This window comes from Crinia signifera, chromosome 19, assembly GCF_055691185.1.
Source record: "Crinia signifera chromosome 19, ASM5569118v1, whole genome shotgun sequence".
In the NCBI taxonomy this organism is placed as follows: domain Eukaryota; kingdom Metazoa; phylum Chordata; class Amphibia; order Anura; family Myobatrachidae; genus Crinia; species Crinia signifera.
Window position 1 is genome coordinate 129,930,320 of NC_139226.1, and position 19,865 is coordinate 129,950,184.

The window sequence follows — 19,865 nt, forward strand, 5'->3', positions numbered from 1 at the left end:
GCACGTGCGCTGTACAGATATAGGTACTGCGCAATCACTGATTTTGCAAGGCAGCCCACAGAAAGGCATCCCGGAGGGAGGGAACACCTCCCAATGGGACTGCCTTGGTGACTGGCAGGTCAGACTTCCAATAGGAAGTCACAGTAAACCAGTGCAGTCTCACAGACTGCATCTGGCTTCACTACAGTGGCAGATTTTACCAGGGGGGCTGCAGCCCATAGGTAAAAACTGCCACTTGACACATCCCAGGGGAGCACCAGTGCAGATTGTACATATGGCTGATGTGAAGGTTCCGGCTTTCACCACCTGTTTCCATGCTGTCAGGAAGTCCACAATCCAGGAGCAGGTAGTTTCTTGAACTCCTAGGGAGAGAAGTTTGGGCTGTAGGATAACGGGGGGCAATTGTGTTAAATGCCGAGCTGAAGTCGATGAATAGGACGCTCTCATAGGTGCCTGGATGATCCAGGTGTTCCAGGATATAATGCAGCCCTAGGTTAACTGCATCCTCAACGCTTCTGTTTCTTTAACACCTACAGAGTGGCAATACCGTAGATAAATTAACTTTCAGTAGGTTTGAATTGTGCAAGTCTAAGCCATGTTGTTATGGATTACCCCTTGTACATATGAAAAATAATTTGTCAGAAAATGCCACATTCTATGTAGAGGGCAGAGTCGGCTCAAGTCTGTAATTACCCTCTTACTAATCTTTTTCATTAAACAAGTGCCACTTCTTGCATATATTTCTTTCTCTTGGCATTGGGTTTGACAAACCTTTTTTAAGTGGCAGCTATTAGCATAGACATCCCTGTTGGCGCCTACTTCTGCTACTTACAGGTAGGTAGCAAGTTTGTTCTTTTTGCAATAGACAGCCTCCCTAAATCCCTAGAGAGCAGCTGCCATTGGCTGACCAGCCCAGAGGGGCAGAAACTGACCTGGCTGGCCCAATGAGAATTTTGTCCACATCTAAGATGGCGGCGCCTGCCTCGTGCCAGCGCCAGAGTCACTGCTGCCGCCGGGACCTGTGGCTCGCATTGAGCCTTCCAGCCACCGCCCTGCCGCCGACCGCCTGCTGCCCGGGACCCGCTGTACAGCAGGAGAGCCACCACTGTTCACGGAGGGGTGAGTAATGGACCCGCCATGCACCGCCGCGGCTGCTCCTGACAAAGTGTAGTTCTAAGATCAGTGTGAGTACATACAAACTCACATGTTTCTCGCATTCCCACAGCTCACAATTGTCAAACTTGCATCCAGGTGTTTCCAAAAAAACACAAACAAACAATGAACCAGGGTTCCAGTTCGTAACTTGCATTAAAAGCTTACCAAATAGAGCAGCTTTTGATAGGTGAGTTTGGCAGAAGCGTGCCCAGACCAGTGAGATCTATAGAACTGATGTATGTAAGAGGTAGAAAACAGTGTGGGGTCCATACTTGCCTACCTTTATTGTCTCCTCTCTGGGAGAAGCCTGGAGAGGAGACACTCTGCAGGTTTTCCAGGGGTGGGGCTTTCTATCATTAAGCCCTGCCCCATTAAGCACCGCACCATTAAGGTAAATACTACTATTTTCAGCTCCTAGGCTCCTCGGGGAAATGGTGACACTAAATGGTGCAATTCGCAGCATTTTAATCCGGCCCCCTCCTTGTAAAGCAGTGAATGGTTGTATTTGACTGACAGAGGGGGGGGGGGGGGGGGGGGGAATGCAGGTGTCCTGCTAAATTCGGGAGTCTTGCCCACCCTTCCGGGGTGTCAGGAGGGGGACTAAATTTTCGGACCCTCCCGGTCATTGGGGGGGGGGGGGGGGGTAGGTAAATATAGTCACCTTAATACCAGAGATGCCAATACACAATGTAAATAGAATAAATTGCGGTGTGGCCTAATAACAAGGGGTGTGGCCTACCAAGGAAAAACGGCAGAGCAGCCAGCAGGGTCCTAGTGCTGGCCAGGTTAGTTTAACTCCTTGCAGCCCTGATCACATGGAAGGGGTTTTACTGGGCAGCGCTTGCTACCATTCCTAGGTCCATTAAGGGGCACAGGGGCACCTGGAGTGGGGTACCACATGTGCATCCTTCCAAATAAGCTGAATAAAACTACTCAGTTGGGTACAGAGAACTATTGAATATTGTTTTGGCTTTATAAGAGTAGAGAGATTTGCCTGATGGCACAGTTCAACCAGTAATCATTCTATCAAAATTTGGAATACATCAAGTCAGCTAAATGACTGAATGACAATATACACTGCTCAAAAAAATAAAGGGAACATTTAAACAACACAATGTAACTCCAAGTCAAGACACTTCTGTGAAATCAAACTGTCCACTTAGGAAGCAACACTGATTGACAATCAATTTCGCATGCTGTTGTGCAAATGGAATAGACCACAGGTGGAAATCATAGGCAATTAGCAAGTCACCCCCAATAAAGGAGTTGTTCTGCTGGTGGTGACTACAGACCACTTCTCAGCTCCTATGCTTTCTGGCTGATGTTTTGGTCACTTTTGAAAGCTGGCGGTGCTGTCACTCTAGTGGTAGCATGAGACGGAGTCTACAACCCACACAAGTGGCTCAGGTAGTGCTGCTCATCCAGGATGGCACATCAATGCGAGCTGTGGCAAGAAGGTTTGCTGTGTCTGTCAGTGTAGTGTCCAGAGCATGGAGGCACTACCAGGAGACAGGCCAGTACATCAGGAGATGTGGAGGAAGCCATAGCAGGGCAACAACCCAGCAGCAGGACCGCTACCTCCACCTTTGTGCAAGGAGGAACAGGAGGAGCACTGCCAGAGCCCTGCACAATGATCTCCAGCAGGCCACAAATGTGCATGTCTAATCAAATGGTCAGAAACAGACCCCATGAGGGTGGTATGATGGCACAACATCCACAGGTGGGGGTTGTGCTTACAGCCCAACACCATGCAGGACGTTTGACATTTGCCAGAGAATACCAAGATTGACAAATTTGCCACTGGCACCCTGTGCTCTTCACAGATGTAAGCAGGTTCACACTGAGCACGTAACAGATGTAACAGAGTCTGGAGATGCAAGACTCCATGTGCTCGCCAGAGGTAGCCTGACTGCCATTAGGTACCAAGCTGAGATCCTCAGACCGCTTGTGCTGGTGTGGTTGGCCCTGGGTTCCTCCTAATGCAAGGCAATGCTAGACGTCATGTGGCTGGAGTAGGTCAGCAGTTCCTGCAAGATGAGGGCATTGATGCTATGGACTGGCCAACCCATTCCCCAGACCTGAATCCAACTGAGCACATCTGGGACATCATGTCTCTCTCCATCCACCAACACCACGTTGCACCACAGTCCAGGTCTGGGAGGAGATCCCTCAGGAGACCATCCGCCACCTCATCAGGAGCATGCCCAGGCATTGTAGGGAGGTCATCCAGGCACGTGGAGGCCACACACACTACTGAGCCTCATTTTAACTTGTTTTAAGGACATTACATCCAAGTTGGATCAGCCTGTAGTGTGTTTTTCCACTTTTATTTTGAGTGTGACTCCAGACCTCCATGGTCAATAAATTTGACTCCCATTGATAATTGTTGTGTGATTTTGTTATCAGCACATTCATCTATGTAAAGAACAAAGTATTTAATAATAATATTTCATTCATTCAGATGTAGGATGTGTTATGTTAGTGTTCCCTTTATTTTTTTGAGCAGCGTATTATATTTATTTATGTATTTATTTATTTGACTAGATTTCTTATCCAAAAGTACAACTGTTCTTCTTCAGTAAATGGAAAGGCAGTGAATTAGAGGAAAGTTCCTGGGAACAGTCAGGGCCAAGGCTTCTCAGCACCCTAGGCAAAACTTCAACCTACTCCCCCCCCCCCCCCCCCCCAAAAAATAAAAATAAATCATGTGGTCCTCCCAGCCCCCCTGGAGGCCCTCTGCACTCTCCCCTTTGCCATCCAAACAGAGTACAAGTAGGAGGGGGCAGCAATGTAGGGAAGTATGTCTCAACGGATAGTATGGAGGTGAGGTCTTAGAAGTTCCACAGTCACCACCTGCATTAAGTACAACAAGGATCCTCATAGTCATCCTTGATTTTTGGATTTGCAGACTTGTGGCGCCCCCCAGATCTAGGCAGATGCCTAAAGCTGCCTAATGGTAGAGCCGGCCCTGGGAACAGCTTGTTAACCTCCATGCCCCACATTTTATACAAATTATTTAAAAAACTATCCTAAGCCTGCGGCACCTGAAGAGGGGTATATTGCATCTGATTGAGACCTATTAGCGAGGCTCAGATTTTTACAGGTGGGCAAAACCATGTGCACTGCAGGTGGGGCAGATGTAACATGTGCAGAGAGAGTTCGATTTGGCTGGGTTGTGAACCTGAAATCTAAATTGCAGTGTTAAAATAATGCAGCCAGTATTTACCCTGCACTGAAACAGAATAACACACTCAAATCTAACTCTCTCTGCACATGTTACATCTGCCCCACCTGCAGTGCAGCATTGTTTTTGTCCATCTACAAAAATTGCAACATTGCTCACAGGTTTGAATTAGGCCCATTGGCACAGACAGCAATATAAGGTGTGCCGCTAATTGCAGCTGGTACGAGGGTGGTCCGTCCTCACAATATAAAGAACAAAAAAACAAGAATATGTACGAGCGCTGGCTAAGATTATTATATAGATTATATTCTCAAATAATAGAGGGGACGGGTTCTTTCAAATCAAAAAATGTAATATACAATTAAACATAAAAATAATATATAAATTCATATGGATATCCAATGACACAAATTCAATAATATATATATATATATATATATATATATATATATATATATGAATACAGAAAATATATGAGGACAGGTTTGAAATTATTTACTGGACAGGACGTCTCCAATTATACTGTATATAGCAGCGTTTTGTTTACCAGGTGACCAGGCTCCAGCGATATCCCAAGTGAAGAAGAGGTCTGCCGTATTTATCACACGTTCTTCCCTATTCTTCACTTGGGGTATAGTTGGTTACAAGGTAAACAAAACGGTGCTTACTATAATACATGTATAGCAGTGGTTCCCACCCTGGTCCTCAAGTACCCCAAACAGTGCACGTTTTCCAGGTCACCCAGCAGGTGCACTCATTACATACCCTCCAACATGACCCATTGCATTCGGTACACAATGCTCTGCTCCTGGACTTCCCTGGTAATGTAGGATTGCCAGCACCTGTGTGGAACTAGGTAATTGACGAGAAGGGTGTTTCAACACAGTAGATGACAATCATACATTACCAGGGACGTCCAGGAACAGAGCATTGTGTACCGAATGGGTTATGTTGGAGGGTCTGTCATTATTCAGTCACATTTTAAAAGATCCACAGGTGGAGATAATTATAGTTTTTGTGATTCTGTTTGGAGACCTGGAAAATGTGCACTGTTGGGGGTACTTGAGGACCAGGGTTGGGAACCACTGCTGTATAGCACTACGGAGGGGGGGGGGGGGGGGGGGGGTGCATTACCTACATGGCTCTATGTGTGGGTATTCTGTATATGACACTACAGGGGGCATTCTGTATATAGCAACACTGGGGACGTTATGTGTGAGAATGGCACTACTGGCGGAATTATGTGTGAGAATGGCACTACTGCGGGCCTCTACCAGCAGCTGTTCACAGTGCACCTTCCTCTTTTTTGGGGGGATTTAAATTGTTTATAAGCACCCCCATTGCTTTTTAGATATGGGCACTGTTTATATTATCCTTACTTTAAAACAATTTTAATATTTAAATTCTCTCAACCACATTACAAACTATACATAACGTTATGTTAGAAAAGATATAATATTACCATTTCCATTCTCCTTTCTTGGTTTCCCGTAGTGTCACGGCCAACTCAACAAATAAGAGAACAGTGCCAGTTAGGAGTATCAAAAAAGCTCTATTTTCCTTTACTACCATTGTTAAATAAACCATCAGGGTCCCATGTATTCCAAAAATTAAGCGACTGAGAACTGCTGACAGGATCCTACAGCACTTGCTCTTCATTCTTCCTGTTTGCCTGCAATCTGGAGATAGAACTAGATTTAGGCACAGATTTATTATAACATCTGTACATGTGTGAGAGACATTATGCATGTTTACATATACTGTAGTAATGGAAGTTGTTCTTTGGTGTAAATATATGCACTTAACTTTATTGCACTGGAAGTAGTGTTAGAAACTATAGGGTGCAAATCTATGGATATTTGGGATTTTAATTCCAGTTTTTAATCATAAATACAGTAGTATTAGCATTAGGAGTAAACGAAATTCCTAGTTAGCTATTTAAACGAATGAGAGATCCTATAATATATATCTCAACCAAATATCTTTATTCAGACTCAGGGGCGTAACTACTGTAAGGCAGCCCCAGCTGCCACTTGGGGGAGCAAGCCACAGTGGGGTCTGTGTGGGCGCCGGCACCTGCTCGACACACTGATATGCTGCCTGCCGCTGCCCACTGGCTGAGCACCAGAGGCTAGTCAGCCGCAGCGCGGGTTCGGCCATGGCAGAGACGACAAATTCCCCCACTGATTCAATTGACTGTACACAGAGCTGGCTATTGGCTACTGTGTACAGGATGGATGGGCGTGCTAGGTCGGCCTGGGATGCGTCGGAGCCAAGGGAAGCAGCAGTGTCTGCTGGTCTCTCTTCCTCTATCCTGTTTCAGTTTCTCCATTATGCATGTGACGTCATTACATCACACACTGGGGAAACACGCCGGAAAAGAGTCCAGCGGGGGGGGGTGCCACACATTTTTTGGCAGGGGGGAGCAACTGCCAGACTTGCTTGTACTGTTATGTGATCGCTTCCAATGGAAGAAAATCTGAATGAAGAATACGACAAATTTACAAAGCTGGTTTATTCTTCTCCTTTGTATTTTCTGATGTCGAGTCCGTTCATACCTATTCATATGGGTATCGGTTCCTACATGTATTTATGTATGTACGGACGCCAAATATGTATGAAGTGGCAGCATCACACAGATCAGTCTGATTAGTGCAAAGCTGTCCCCGGCCTCCGGGGAGCTCCACTCCTGATTGGCTGGAAGACGGCCAATCCCCAGTTCTGGGGAGGAGCCGTAAATGTAAACAAACAGTAACAGCTCCCTCAAGATGGTACACGATATGCGTTTTCTTATTTTAACCCCTGGGATGCCTACTATGGACCAAAGAGGACCGGAGGACCCCGTAAGTATAAATTCCTTTCACAGGTCTCCACTTGGATTTCTACTGGAGAAGAGGACGTGCCAATGTTGGAAGCCATAGGTAAGCATAGTATGATTAATTGTAGTATGTATTAAAGTCTTAATGTGTGTCTTATATGTCAATATTTGTTTTGTTGAAGAACTTTAATGCCCTGCATCCTGGGATTTGTGGTTTTCCAAGTCCCTGCTTGCGGAGCAGACTTGTTGGGACTTTTAGTTCTACAAAATATTTTTTACTTTATTTTTGACACCAAATCAACAGCCTGGTGCCCACTGCCCTGGGGCACTGGGGACAGCCCCAGGCTTCAGCCTGGGCAGGCGGTATCCTGGAGGGGGGCCCCACTGCCCCCCAGGGCCCCTGCCTGAGCTGACCAGTCAGGGGGTTTAATTTGGCCAGGGGAACTAGTGTAAATAGTTTTCCCCCAGGTGTGGCATTACCCTGTTGGCTGTTTGGGCACGGTGCTGGTTGTAAAACTATAGGGGACCCCTATTCATTTTGTACCCCATATTTTGGGAACCAGGACTGGCCCTTGAGCCTGGTGCTGGTTTTAGAAATTCTGGAGAGCCCCAACTTTTTTGTCCCCCTGAATTTCTAAAAGACTGGTTCTTTGAGCCGGGGCTGGTTATAGCCATGGGAGGGTGGACCCCATGCCATTTTTGAAAAAATGTATATAATTTTTATTTTTTTAAACTGAGAACCTACACAGATCTGACTGATCCATGCAGGCTTTCCTCAAATGCGAAAGGAAAAGCTGTCCTATTTGCCATATTCTATATTCTATTGATGGTGTATTAATTTGCATTTTTTAGACATTCTAAAGTTTACGAAAAATATGAATCGTATACAATACTTGTTTAGTAAATTATTTGATGTGTGAAAATTGAAATATGTATGTATTTCACATCAAATGAGTATGAATAATACAATCATTGGTATCCATTCGATCTTACGAATTTTCCCCTGCAGTGTTAATGCAGACAGCCTTTGTGCACATAGGGGGGACAGATGATAGTGTACCCTGGCCCCCCTCTGTCAGGGGCCCCTCTGGCCGTAGTGACAGCACTGATTCCTGTCCCAGTGTGTAAGTAGAACAGAGGTTGCTGCTATTCTTGCATGTGACAAGATAGATCATACAGTACATTCAATTTTTGTATGTGTATTTGAACATCCCTATGTACAAAATACTTTCTAAAAATTCCAGCATCGCCCACATTTTTTATATAAATTCAAATACAAAATGTTTTGTATCAAGAGATTATATTTCCTATAAAAGGTAAACATTACAGATCATTATGATGAATAAAAATGTTTGCTTCTCAATTTTTACACCTATTTTGACAAATTCCCTTGGCACTCAAAGGGATTAGTTGTTTTTGTTCGTCTACGTGAAAACGTTATGAAATAATTGTTTCTCAATTAGGTGGAGCTATAAATAGTACCCAGACAATTTAAAACTATCAATTTAAATTAAATATACCCAAGTGGTTTAAATTTAATAAACACAATCCATACCTCCCAACATGACCCATTCCAGGAGGGACACAATCCTCTCTGCCTGGACTTGGCTCTTAATTTAGGCTTGCCATCACCTGTGCTGAAATTCCTTTACTATAAATTAAATAGCTCAACCCAGGTGATGCCATTTATATTGATAAACCCAGATAGAGAGCATTTTGTCCCTCCTGGAATGGGTCATGTTGTAAAGTATGCTCAATCATATATACAACCCCTCCTTAACCCAGGCCCCCTGTCTTAAATGCCCAAGGCACCTAAAAGCCATAATCTGGCCCTGCCTGGGCGATGATGGCTGGGATTCAAGTAAGCAGAAGTGCACTGTAGAGTACACAGGCAGTGGGTGCAAGTAATGGACAGATGGACAAGGATCAGCTGGTGGGCATGTGGAAAGTTGGTGGCAGGCATGTAAAAAAGAAAAAATTGGTGGGGATTTACATGAAGAGGGAAGTCCAGGAACAGAGCATTGTGTACCGAATGCAATGGGTCATGTTGGAGGGTATGATATTAAACAACTTTTATATAGTACATTGGGACTCGCAATTCAGACACCAGTCAAACATGTTTAAACATGAATAATGTACCCTGTGTCATATGTGGAACCAGGGGCGTAACTAGATATTCGTGGGCCCCATAGAAAAAGTTTTTAAGGGCCCCCTATTTAGCAGTGGATGATGACCAATGTATAGAAAACATATTACTTATAAAGTAATATGGGCCCCCTTCAGCTCTGGGCCCCATAGCAGCTGCACCCCTTGCACCTATGGTAGTTACGCCCTTTTGTGGAACAGCTATGTACTACAGAACAATCACCTTCATAGATTATCCATAGCTGTTGTAGTGGTGTGTAATATGTAAGGTCATTTGTTAGTAATTATCTCTTTACACAGGCGCTTAGTGCAAGGTGCGGTCTGGGCCCCCTGGACCCCAGAGGTCTGTTTGCACCATACACTGCACTCAGTGGCTCATTACTGTACATAGCACTTTCTCATGCTATGGATGCAGCAAGGTTCAGAATTTCGGTACATCCTGAAACACAGTATTATGTAAAACAATCCCTCAATATATCTGCCACAGTTTCACAAAACGCTGCCCACTAGTATATATACAATGTAAGTATTTGTCCATATCCTGCGATATAAAACCTTTGTCTTAGGTACCATGTTGCTGTCAATGCCTAATTTATCCCAGCATATAATTTCCATAATCATAATTATAACCATGCCCATAATGTCATGCTTGGTCTCTAAATGAGCGAAATTACACTAGCTGTCAGATGATAGTTATTAGAATTTCATATCATGTCACACTCACATGTTATAACAAATTATAAGTTAGTCACAGAAAAAAACAGCATTAGAAATGAAGTCATTAGCATTCCCTTACACCAGTAAGCCAGCCAGGAAATACAGTATCAGGGGGCGTGTCTATAGGCTATTGAAGCAAATGTGAATGAATAGATTCTCCCCTCCCCCCGAGAGTTCTCTTGGGAAGCAAGAGAAAACCAAATAGTCAGTTGCTGTTCGATCAAGACGCAGAAAGGATGGGTCTGGTATCGCCGGGAGTTTCCTTCCATTACATATGGATTTGGACATGACTTTGAGTAATGTATAAACTTGTAGGACCGATTGTATTGTGTACTAGGACCCCGGTTATGGAATATGGATTATGCTAGAGAGTTTAAGAGTAGTTAACTTCCATTCTTAGTTAGTTTCGGACATTAACATGTGTTTAGGCCCAGAATATGTTTACATATAGCTATACAAAGAAAGCTTGTGTCTGTGTTTGAGAAGTGACCTGTGTGACCAATGATTAGCTAGGATCATTGAGATAAGGCATTGTAATAATATATCATACATAGATCTAATGGTTGAAACGTGCTGTGTTATTAGCCTGTAGTTATGAATCGTGAGTGGAGTATATGGTGTATGTATAGGAACAATGGGATGTTGCCCCTGGACATATGGAGGTATGTATTGTGTTGAAAGTGTGGTGATTGTGATCTGTTCAGAGAGGATGTGTTTGGCTTGGTAGATTGATCTACAACTATGTATTTGAAAGCATGTGTTAGGCTGTGCGTGAGCATGTATGGACTCCAGCATTTGTGCTTAATCAAGTGTGTGTTTGCTCAAAGGAAAGCATGAATCTGAACGCATGTGTAAGGCTATGCGTGAGCATGTATGGACTCTTTGTATTGAAGAGTGTGAATGCTTTGTGTGTTGTTAGCATGATGCTCGGATGGTGTGTGTGTAACGACATGTGATGTGAGTATGATATAGCAAGGCCATAGATTGTATAGTGCCAGTTAGGTGTTCTGTACAGAGAAGTACATTGTAGCTTAAATGATATTCAATTGTGTATGCTGCAGGTAAAGAGTGTTTGCTGAATGTGCGAGTTATATTCAGGATCTTGAGTATTGCATGATGCAGGTTAGAGGTAATTTGGAATAAATGTTGTGGAAAGACAAATGAACGTACAGTCAGTTTATGTTTGATTGCCAGGCGGAAGTTATTAGTCTGTTGTTAAAGTTCCTTTGTGGGCCATGTAGTGGAATATAAGATGGCCGACAGTTATTATAAGATGGCTGAATGCCATGCGGCGGTATCTAAAATGGCGGACACAAAGACTTGGTATCACAAAATGGCTGCTTCATAGCCACGCCCCCTCCCGCGCTGTATTCACATACACAGTATTTAACACTGAGGTTAATTGTATTTAAGGATGCTGGCATAATAATCGTTATTATGTATAAATACCTGTATTGTTATATTTTGTAATCCATGATACAGTTTCATCTGTTTACATTCATAAATAATATTCATTGATTATAAATCTGGACATTCAATCATTGATTGCGTGCGACATGAATAAATTAGATAGACTTTGCATATATAAATAAATGTACTTCCATAGATGGGGCCTCAGTCCTCGGGATTAAGCATTTGACGATGTGCAGATATGCGCAGGTTTGCGAATATCGGCAGGTGTGGGATCATCTGCCAGAAAAGAAGAAAAAAAAAGGTTTTTTTATTTTTTTCTGGTGCGTTTTGTGTGTTTCCATATTACTGCCGGTTGGGGGCCTGTGTTGGATCTGTAGTATTACAAAGCTCTAATTTGAACTTTGGGACAAAAGGAAAAACATTTATTTATATTTAAATACCAAGATGCGATTCTATAAGTATATATTTGTTATAATAATTTGTTTTCTCACATGCAATGTTATCCCCTTTTGATGTTTATCTTTTAAATAATAGCCAGATATGATTGGCAAGGGCTGTTTCAGGTTGAATTGTTTTTTTTATAAAATTTGAATTGTTTTATAAGCAGTGCAAATTTTAAATAAATGCACATTTTTTTAGAATTGCAGCAGAAGCGGATTATAAGGGAATAATGTATAGCCATAAATTGCAGGTATTTTACTGCAGACCATCTCAACCTGAGAAAGCCATTGTATAATTGTATGTTGCAAAGAACTCTGGGTAAAAATGCTATTTCTACTAAATAAATTTATTTTATTTTTAGTATACCTTTCAACATATGGTAATGAGAATAGTAGGCAAGGTGGCTAAGAGTGTTTAATGGTAAGCTTTCATTCCCATAATTGATAGGATTGAGTCATAAGTATTTTAACTTTAGAAAGATAAAAGCAGAGAGAGATAAAATACCAGTCAATAGAAAAAATCAAGTACAGTTAAAAATCAACAAATTCCAAGCAGTATGAAATTTGAATAATACTCTAAAGTATTAAACCTGAAATTGAAATTAATTGTTACCAAATATGATATATAAAATTTTTTTTTTCTTTTTCTATTCCAGTGCTAAAAGACAGAAAAAGATTCTTAACTTTTAAAAGTGCCAGCCAGAGGGTATTTAGATGTAAATTAAGGTGTTGAGACAATAGATTTACAACCATAGCCAAAGTGAGAGTTTGAATAGGAATGGTTCATTTATACTCTCAGCAGCAGAGACTGTAGTTTTGAATAGGCTCAATAGACAGAATATTTCTTTTTGTAACTATTGTGATCTTTATCCCAAATGCATAAGTGCATGAAAATTGGTAAGAGGTATTGTACTGTGTGGAGTTTGTACCTGTTAAGAGTAAAATTGCATTTGTTTTCCCCTGTGAATGTGAGATATCTACAGTATTGTAAGAGGTGTTAAATTCATAGTGCCATATCCTTGCAAACCACAAATGTTATAGAAAGAGTGTGCTATTGGGATTTCTTGAATAGTTAAGTTAAGTAGAAGTGCAAAATAATGTTTGCAAAATATGCAAAAGAAGGCGGGATTTGGACACATGGGTGTCAACGTCTGCCGCTCAGTGAGACACTGTTTGCGTGATGGACACATGTGCTGGCGCATGTGATTGCCTAGGTACGCTGTACAGGTAAATGCCCAAGGATGGGTAGTGATAATTAATTAAGTGAAATTGAGTAAGACTCCTATTGAGTTACAAACAGGATTCTTTTATTATTGATCAAAATTCAAGAAATTCAAATGGTATTGATTAAATTCCCATTGATAGTCAAGGGAACACTCGTGTGACATCCAGTATAGAAGCTGCCGACCATGGGATCTTTCTGTACAGAAATATAGATAGTAATGTTAAAGTGAATGGTACCCAGATGTAGAAATTCCTGGGAGGTGAAAGGATTGCCCTTAGCGCTAAGGATTGTGTGTTGAAATAGGACACACGGGGGTACGCGACAACGTACGAGTCGACGTACCCATTTTTACTGCCCCTTCCGTGGACCTACCTATTTTGGTCCACCGGAAGGGTATAGGAGCGAAAATCGGAACTTCGAATTCCGCTGAGCTCCTCCAGTTTTTGGGGATACAGGAAAAATAAGTTTTGTTGTGTCCTGGAAAAATCTGGCCGCGCCTTGCAAGTTGGCTAGTAGTTCGCTACTAGTTGAAAGACTTGGTGATTGAGTACTTTACCTCGCATAGTGGGCTTCACGCTTAGGTGCGGAATAGTGCCATTTTGTGGAGAAGGAGTGAATTGGGAGTGACTCACTGATAAACGGCCCACCGGTTTCTGCTAGCTGTGCCCATACGGGCTACACAGGGATACTGTGATATTTAGGGAAGAACCGAGCGGACCCAAGAAGGACCGCTGAGTTCAAAGGAAATGTCAGGTAGACATACAGGTGAGTAATGCAGTAACTCACCACAAGATGAAGTATATAAATAGTAGAATTTCCAGGTACTGGCAGCTTCGAACCGGATGAATTACACAATAAGAATTGAAAATAATGTCTGCTCTCATCAACGCGAGGTAAGAAGAGGCATAGTGTTTGTTTAAAACTGTGGTATAGGAAAATGGCAATAGGAAAAGTGATGTCACAGATGCAATTAGACTGTTAATGCAGAATAGCAATACCCCCCCATTCATATATAATGGGACCAGTTATTCTAAAGTGTCTGATGAAATTGTGAAACTGACTAACCTATACCCTGTGTCAACTCCTTGTTAAGGATTAGTAAGTGTCGACGTAATATTCAAGACCGCTGTCGTCCCCGAGACGAGATAAGTCGAATGTAAGGCGGAGTCAAACAGCCAGAGAGGATGCTGTTTGTTTTTCCCAAGTGGTAAGAGAATGTACAGTTGACGCCAAATTGACAGCTGGAGAAGTAGGTATACTTGTTTCACACTGACTCAGGTAATAAGTATTAAGGTAACAAGATAAATTGAGAATGCTAAATTGTATTTGAAGTTAATTACATCCCCAGGTTAATAACTGCTGTAGGTATAGAGAAGCAGAGATGTCGCACAAATGAAGAACGGTAACTAGAAAGACTCCTAAACTTTCTTTCTCCCCTTTTAGCAAGTAGATTAAAGATTTAAGAGTAGAAAACAATATTACAGCGAACACATGAAGGCTTAGACTATGGTAAGACATACAGGTATAGAACATGAGGAAAGGTAGAGAACAAGATAACATGTTCTATTCAAAGGAGTACTGCATACGATCCGCCCTTGGTACCAGGGTAATGACGTATAAGGAAATTTGTTTTTGAAACATGCTTGTTCATTACATGACATATAGTTCCCATGACACATATGTATGTGAACACATAGGCATAGGGAAGTGGTTAAAAAAAAGTTAATAGCCACCTAGTGGTGACTTGTATGTGATGTAATTGTCAGTCCAGGTTCTTAGGAATCAAGTAAGGAGAAATGGAAGTTAGTCTATACGTACTCTCTTTTGTTTGTTTGATTGTTATTGTTTGTTTTGATGGTTCTCAGAATCAGACATATGTCATGTAAGGTGTCTAACGATTTGTTTTTCTTTGTGTTGTTTAGTAAGCCGGAAAGAGCTGTGATTGGACCCGGTCAAATGTGACGCAGTGAATTTGGAAACCCCTATTGCTCCTAATTGCATGGAGAGCGTATGGACCTAACATTGAAAAAGTTTCATCCCCTAGACAACGAGATATATATATTAGTGTTTTTAAATGAGATTTATAAATCTCAAGATATTGATAGTGTTAGGTCCAGATGTCAAGTAACTGATAGTCCCTAGTGATTAGACTGAGAAGAGGAAAATGAGAGATTGAATATTCTGAATATCTCAGATTTCCTCTAGTCACATTTTTCCGAAGAAGAACACAGATTATCTGGCTCAGAAAACTGTATTTGTAATATATGGAGTGGTATAGAGGTTAAATTGAAAGAGGTTTGGTAGTACAGGGTAGAAATACCCTTAAATAAATTAGAGCGCCACCTAGTGTCAAAAGACAGTAAGGCGAGGGTTAAACTATAGCACTCTAGAGTGTAGAAGCTTCGCAGATGTGGGAGGCGGGATGTATTTTTTTAACGCTTGGGAAGTTCTTTCTGTTTATGTCTCTGCAGGGAAACAAGTCGACGACAGAACTATCGGAAGTCTACAAGTGGATCGGATGGAATACAAGAAGCCAAGAATGGTAGGGAAAATAGGTAGAAATGCAAAAATATTGATACTTCTTTTTTCCTACAGATGCAATGGAGAAGAAAAGACAAGCCCAGCTGTAGACAGACGATGGTCCTCGAGATGACGACTTGGATACCGACAGATGACTGGACAGGAACCCAGCTAGAAAGCCCCAAGAGCCGACGAAATACACAAGCCGACCAAGAGAATGATGACCCCTAGACGACCCCACGTCGTGATGAGCAGAAGACCCACTAGAGACTTTCTTTGGCCCTTAGTTTAATGTCAAGAGACACTAGGAATGACCCAAAAGTGCGTTAGAACGGTTTTTATCCTGGGAGGTCTAGCCGGGTTTTTAGTCCACTAACTGCACTAGGAGAAATGACTGTTCTCCACTCTTTCAGGAAATCTTTATAATACTCTGTCAAATTGTTCGTTATGATTGTTCATCAATGTTTTCCCAGCATCCTTTGTAGGACATATGAAGGTTGTTCAACCCTGTACACCCTGCGGTAGGTAACACAACACCTATGCAGGAACACTACACCCACCTAGACTACACATACACTCCCCAAATGTATCATTCAGTCGTGTGTGTCTGGGCTGTGGCCCTAAAACTATTGTGAGGTCATAGTCTGGACATGCCGGCGTTAAGTAAATGCACTCCCCCATTTATTATTAATCTCGGATTAAGCCATTGCGCAAAAATGATACATCCCTTTCTTTCTACACATACACATACGTTCCACCCTTTAAAAATCTTTTTTTTATCAATGAAAAATATTTTTATGAAAAATATTGAAATTTTATGAATTATGAAAATTAATGCGGAAATTATGCATTATTAATGTGACTGTTTTATATACTGTCAAATGGACGACTGTCAATGCCTAATTTATCCCAGCATATAATTTCCATAATCATAATTATAACCATGCCCATAATGTCATGCTTGGTCTCTAAATGAGCGAAATTACACTAGCTGTCAGATGATAGTTATTAGAATTTCATATCATGTCACACTCACATGTTATAACAAATTATAAGTTAGTCACAGAAAAAACCAGCATTAGAAATGAAGTCATTAGCATTCCCTTACACCAGTAAGCCAGCCAGGAAATACAGTATCAGGGGGCGTGTCTATAGGCTATTGAAGCAAATGTGAATGAATAGATTCTCCCCTCCCCCCGAGAGTTCTCTTGGGAAGCAAGAGAAAACCAAATAGTCAGTTGCTGTTCGATCAAGACGCAGAAAGGATGGGTCTGGTATCGCCGGGAGTTTCCTTCCATTACATATGGATTTGGACATGACTTTGAGTAATGTATAAACTTGTAGGACCGATTGTATTGTGTACTAGGACCCCGGTTATGGAATATGGATTATGCTAGAGAGTTTAAGAGTAGTTAACTTCCATTCTTAGTTAGTTTCGGACATTAACATGTGTTTAGGCCCAGAATATGTTTACATATAGCTATACAAAGAAAGCTTGTGTCTGTGTTTGAGAAGTGACCTGTGTGACCAATGATTAGCTAGGATCATTGAGATAAGGCATTGTAATAATATATCATACATAGATCTAATGGTTGAAACGTGCTGTGTTATTAGCCTGTAGTTATGAATCGTGAGTGGAGTATATGGTGTATGTATAGGAACAATGGGATGTTGCCCCTGGACATATGGAGGTATGTATTGTGTTGAAAGTGTGGTGATTGTGATCTGTTCAGAGAGGATGTGTTTGGCTTGGTAGATTGATCTACAACTATGTATTTGAAAGCATGTGTTAGGCTGTGCGTGAGCATGTATGGACTCCAGCATTTGTGCTTAATCAAGTGTGTGTTTGCTCAAAGGAAAGCATGAATCTGAACGCATGTGTAAGGCTATGCGTGAGCATGTATGGACTCTTTGGGCGGTATTCAATGAGCCAGAATCGCCAAGTTTTATGGCGATTCTGTGTTTTTTTCGTGTCTGACGGTGATTTTTGGAGCTCCTAATGCGAATCACCCTATTCAATGACCTATAATCGCCGATTAGGACCGGTGAATGAAGCACCAATCGCCAAATGTTATTCTCTACAAATCGCCGTTTTTAGTCTATAGGATTTTGCATGGGGAATCGACGGTAGTCGAGGGGAATCGCCAAAAGTGTATTCAATGAGAAGGTGGCGATTCCTTTTTCTTGTTACATATCGCCGTTCCTCACCGAGTGTCCCTCGTCATCTTTTTCTGGTGAACTTTTATAGGAACATGTCAAATAATTGGTTTTAAGTGTTCTATTTAACTGTGCAAGTGTAATGTATTATTATTTGCTGCCCTTGTGTGATGTGATGGTCGTAGAAGTGCTATTCAAATATATATTTAATTTTTTTAGGTATTTTTTTTTTCTCCCACAAAGCACTGTTCTTACCCATGGTGCACCTCACTTACCCATGATTCTCCTCCCCACCTCACTCCTTCGTTTGGCCTTTGTGCAGATTACCCAGATTTTGCCGTCTGCTGTATTGGAAGCGTTTATTCAGGGTAATTTGCATTTTTCTTGCATTTCACTGCAATTTTTTAAACACTGACGACATTAATGAAGCTGTTTAGGGAAACGCAGGGTTGGCTGAGAATCGCCGTTAGGGCCGGCGATTCTCAGCCACGTTGAATAGGGTGACTCGGCGACTCCCCACGAATCCCCATGCATGGCGATTGGCAGCAAAAAAACGGCGATTGGCTGGCGAATGAAAAAACTGAATCGCTGTGACCAACGATTCAGCTCATTGAATACCGCCCTTTGTATTGAAGAGTGTGAATGCTTTGTGTGTTGTTAGCATGATGCTCGGATGGTGTGTGTGTAACGACATGTGATGTGAGTATGATATAGCAAGGCCATAGATTGTATAGTGCCAGTTAGGTGTTCTGTACAGAGAAGTACATTGTAGCTTAAATGATATTCAATTGTGTATGCTGCAGGTAAAGAGTGTTTGCTGAATGTGCGAGTTATATTCAGGATCTTGAGTATTGCATGATGCAGGTTAGAGGTAATTTGGAATAAATGTTGTGGAAAGACAAATGAACGTACAGTCAGTTTATAATTTATCAAGAAAGAAAAGAGTGTCTTGTGTTGGTGCACCTGGAGAGAATAGTTCAATAAAACGTCACTTTTATTCAGTTCATTAAAATATTTTGCGAATATAAAAGAAAATAACAAGACATGAGACAACACATAGTGATTTAAAAAAGGATAAAAATCCTTGCACCTAGTGTGAAACCCCACTACTTCTTCTCCCAGTCTATTGTAATGGCCTGTGTTGCTTGTTGCAATTTGTAGCGTGGTTCAGGGTTATTGTTAATATACACAATGTTTCAAACTGTCCCTGGGCTCTTGTTAGCAGCCGCTGGTAAGCACCTGAGCACGGATATGTCCCGTCTCAGTGCTCCTGCAGGCTTGCTGGAGCCAGTAGTACCACGTCCTACAGTTCTTCCACTGAGCTGTGTGAGAGGAGTGCCTGGGTGCACTTCCTCGCTCAAGTGGATTTGTGAACAGGCAGGAACACTGACGGTTCTGGCGCCAGATACCGTCCCAGTGTGAGTCTCTAGGAGACCGTGTCCAACGGCCAGCCTAACGCAACCAACAATTCATAAAATACAGTATATATGTGGGGAAGGGAGAGTGGGGTATTAAACACACTAGGTGTGTGATGTAGTCAAGCGTACGCTTTCGCAACAAAAGCTTCCTCAGGACCTCGGTCCTGAGGAAGCTTTTGTTGCGAAAGCGTACGCTTGACTACATCACACACCTAGTGTGTTTAATACCCCACTCTCCCTTCCCCACATATATACTGTATTTTATGAATTGTTGGTTGCGTTAGGCTGGCCGTTGGACACGGTCTCCTAGAGACTCACACTGGGACGGTATCTGGCGCCAGAACCGTCAGTGTTCCTGCCTGTTCACAAATCCACTTGAGCGAGGAAGTGCACCCAGGCACTCCTCTCACACAGCTCAGTGGAAGAACTGTAGGACGTGGTACTACTGGCTCCAGCAAGCCTGCAGGAGCACTGAGACGGGACATATCCGTGCTCAGGTGCTTACCAGCGGCTGCTAACAAGAGCCCAGGGACAGTTTGAAACATTGTGTATATTAACAATAACCCTGAACCACGCTACAAATTGCAACAAGCAACACAGGCCATTACAATAGACTGGGAGAAGAAGTAGTGGGGTTTCACACTAGGTGCAAGGATTTTTATCCTTTTTTAAA

At 42.2% G+C, this 19,865-nt stretch overlaps 1 protein-coding gene across 4 annotated transcripts in view; it reads right to left on the reverse strand.

Moving 5' to 3' along the window:
• LOC146042996 (transmembrane protein 26-like) overlaps nucleotides 1-19,865 on the reverse strand; it is a 70,170-nt gene that overhangs the window by 18,866 nt on the left and 31,439 nt on the right. For 3 of the 4 annotated variants that reach the window (XM_083163343.1, XM_083163341.1, XM_083163340.1), the window contains one exon: nucleotides 5,802-6,018. In XM_083163343.1, coding sequence (XP_083019469.1) covers nucleotides 5,802-5,998 — 197 coding nt within the window. In that variant the 5' untranslated portion in view covers nucleotides 5,999-6,018. Of the gene's footprint in view, nucleotides 1-5,801; nucleotides 6,019-11,468; nucleotides 11,677-19,865 lie in introns of those variants that run through there. The other variant, XM_083163342.1, reaches the window with a different exon arrangement.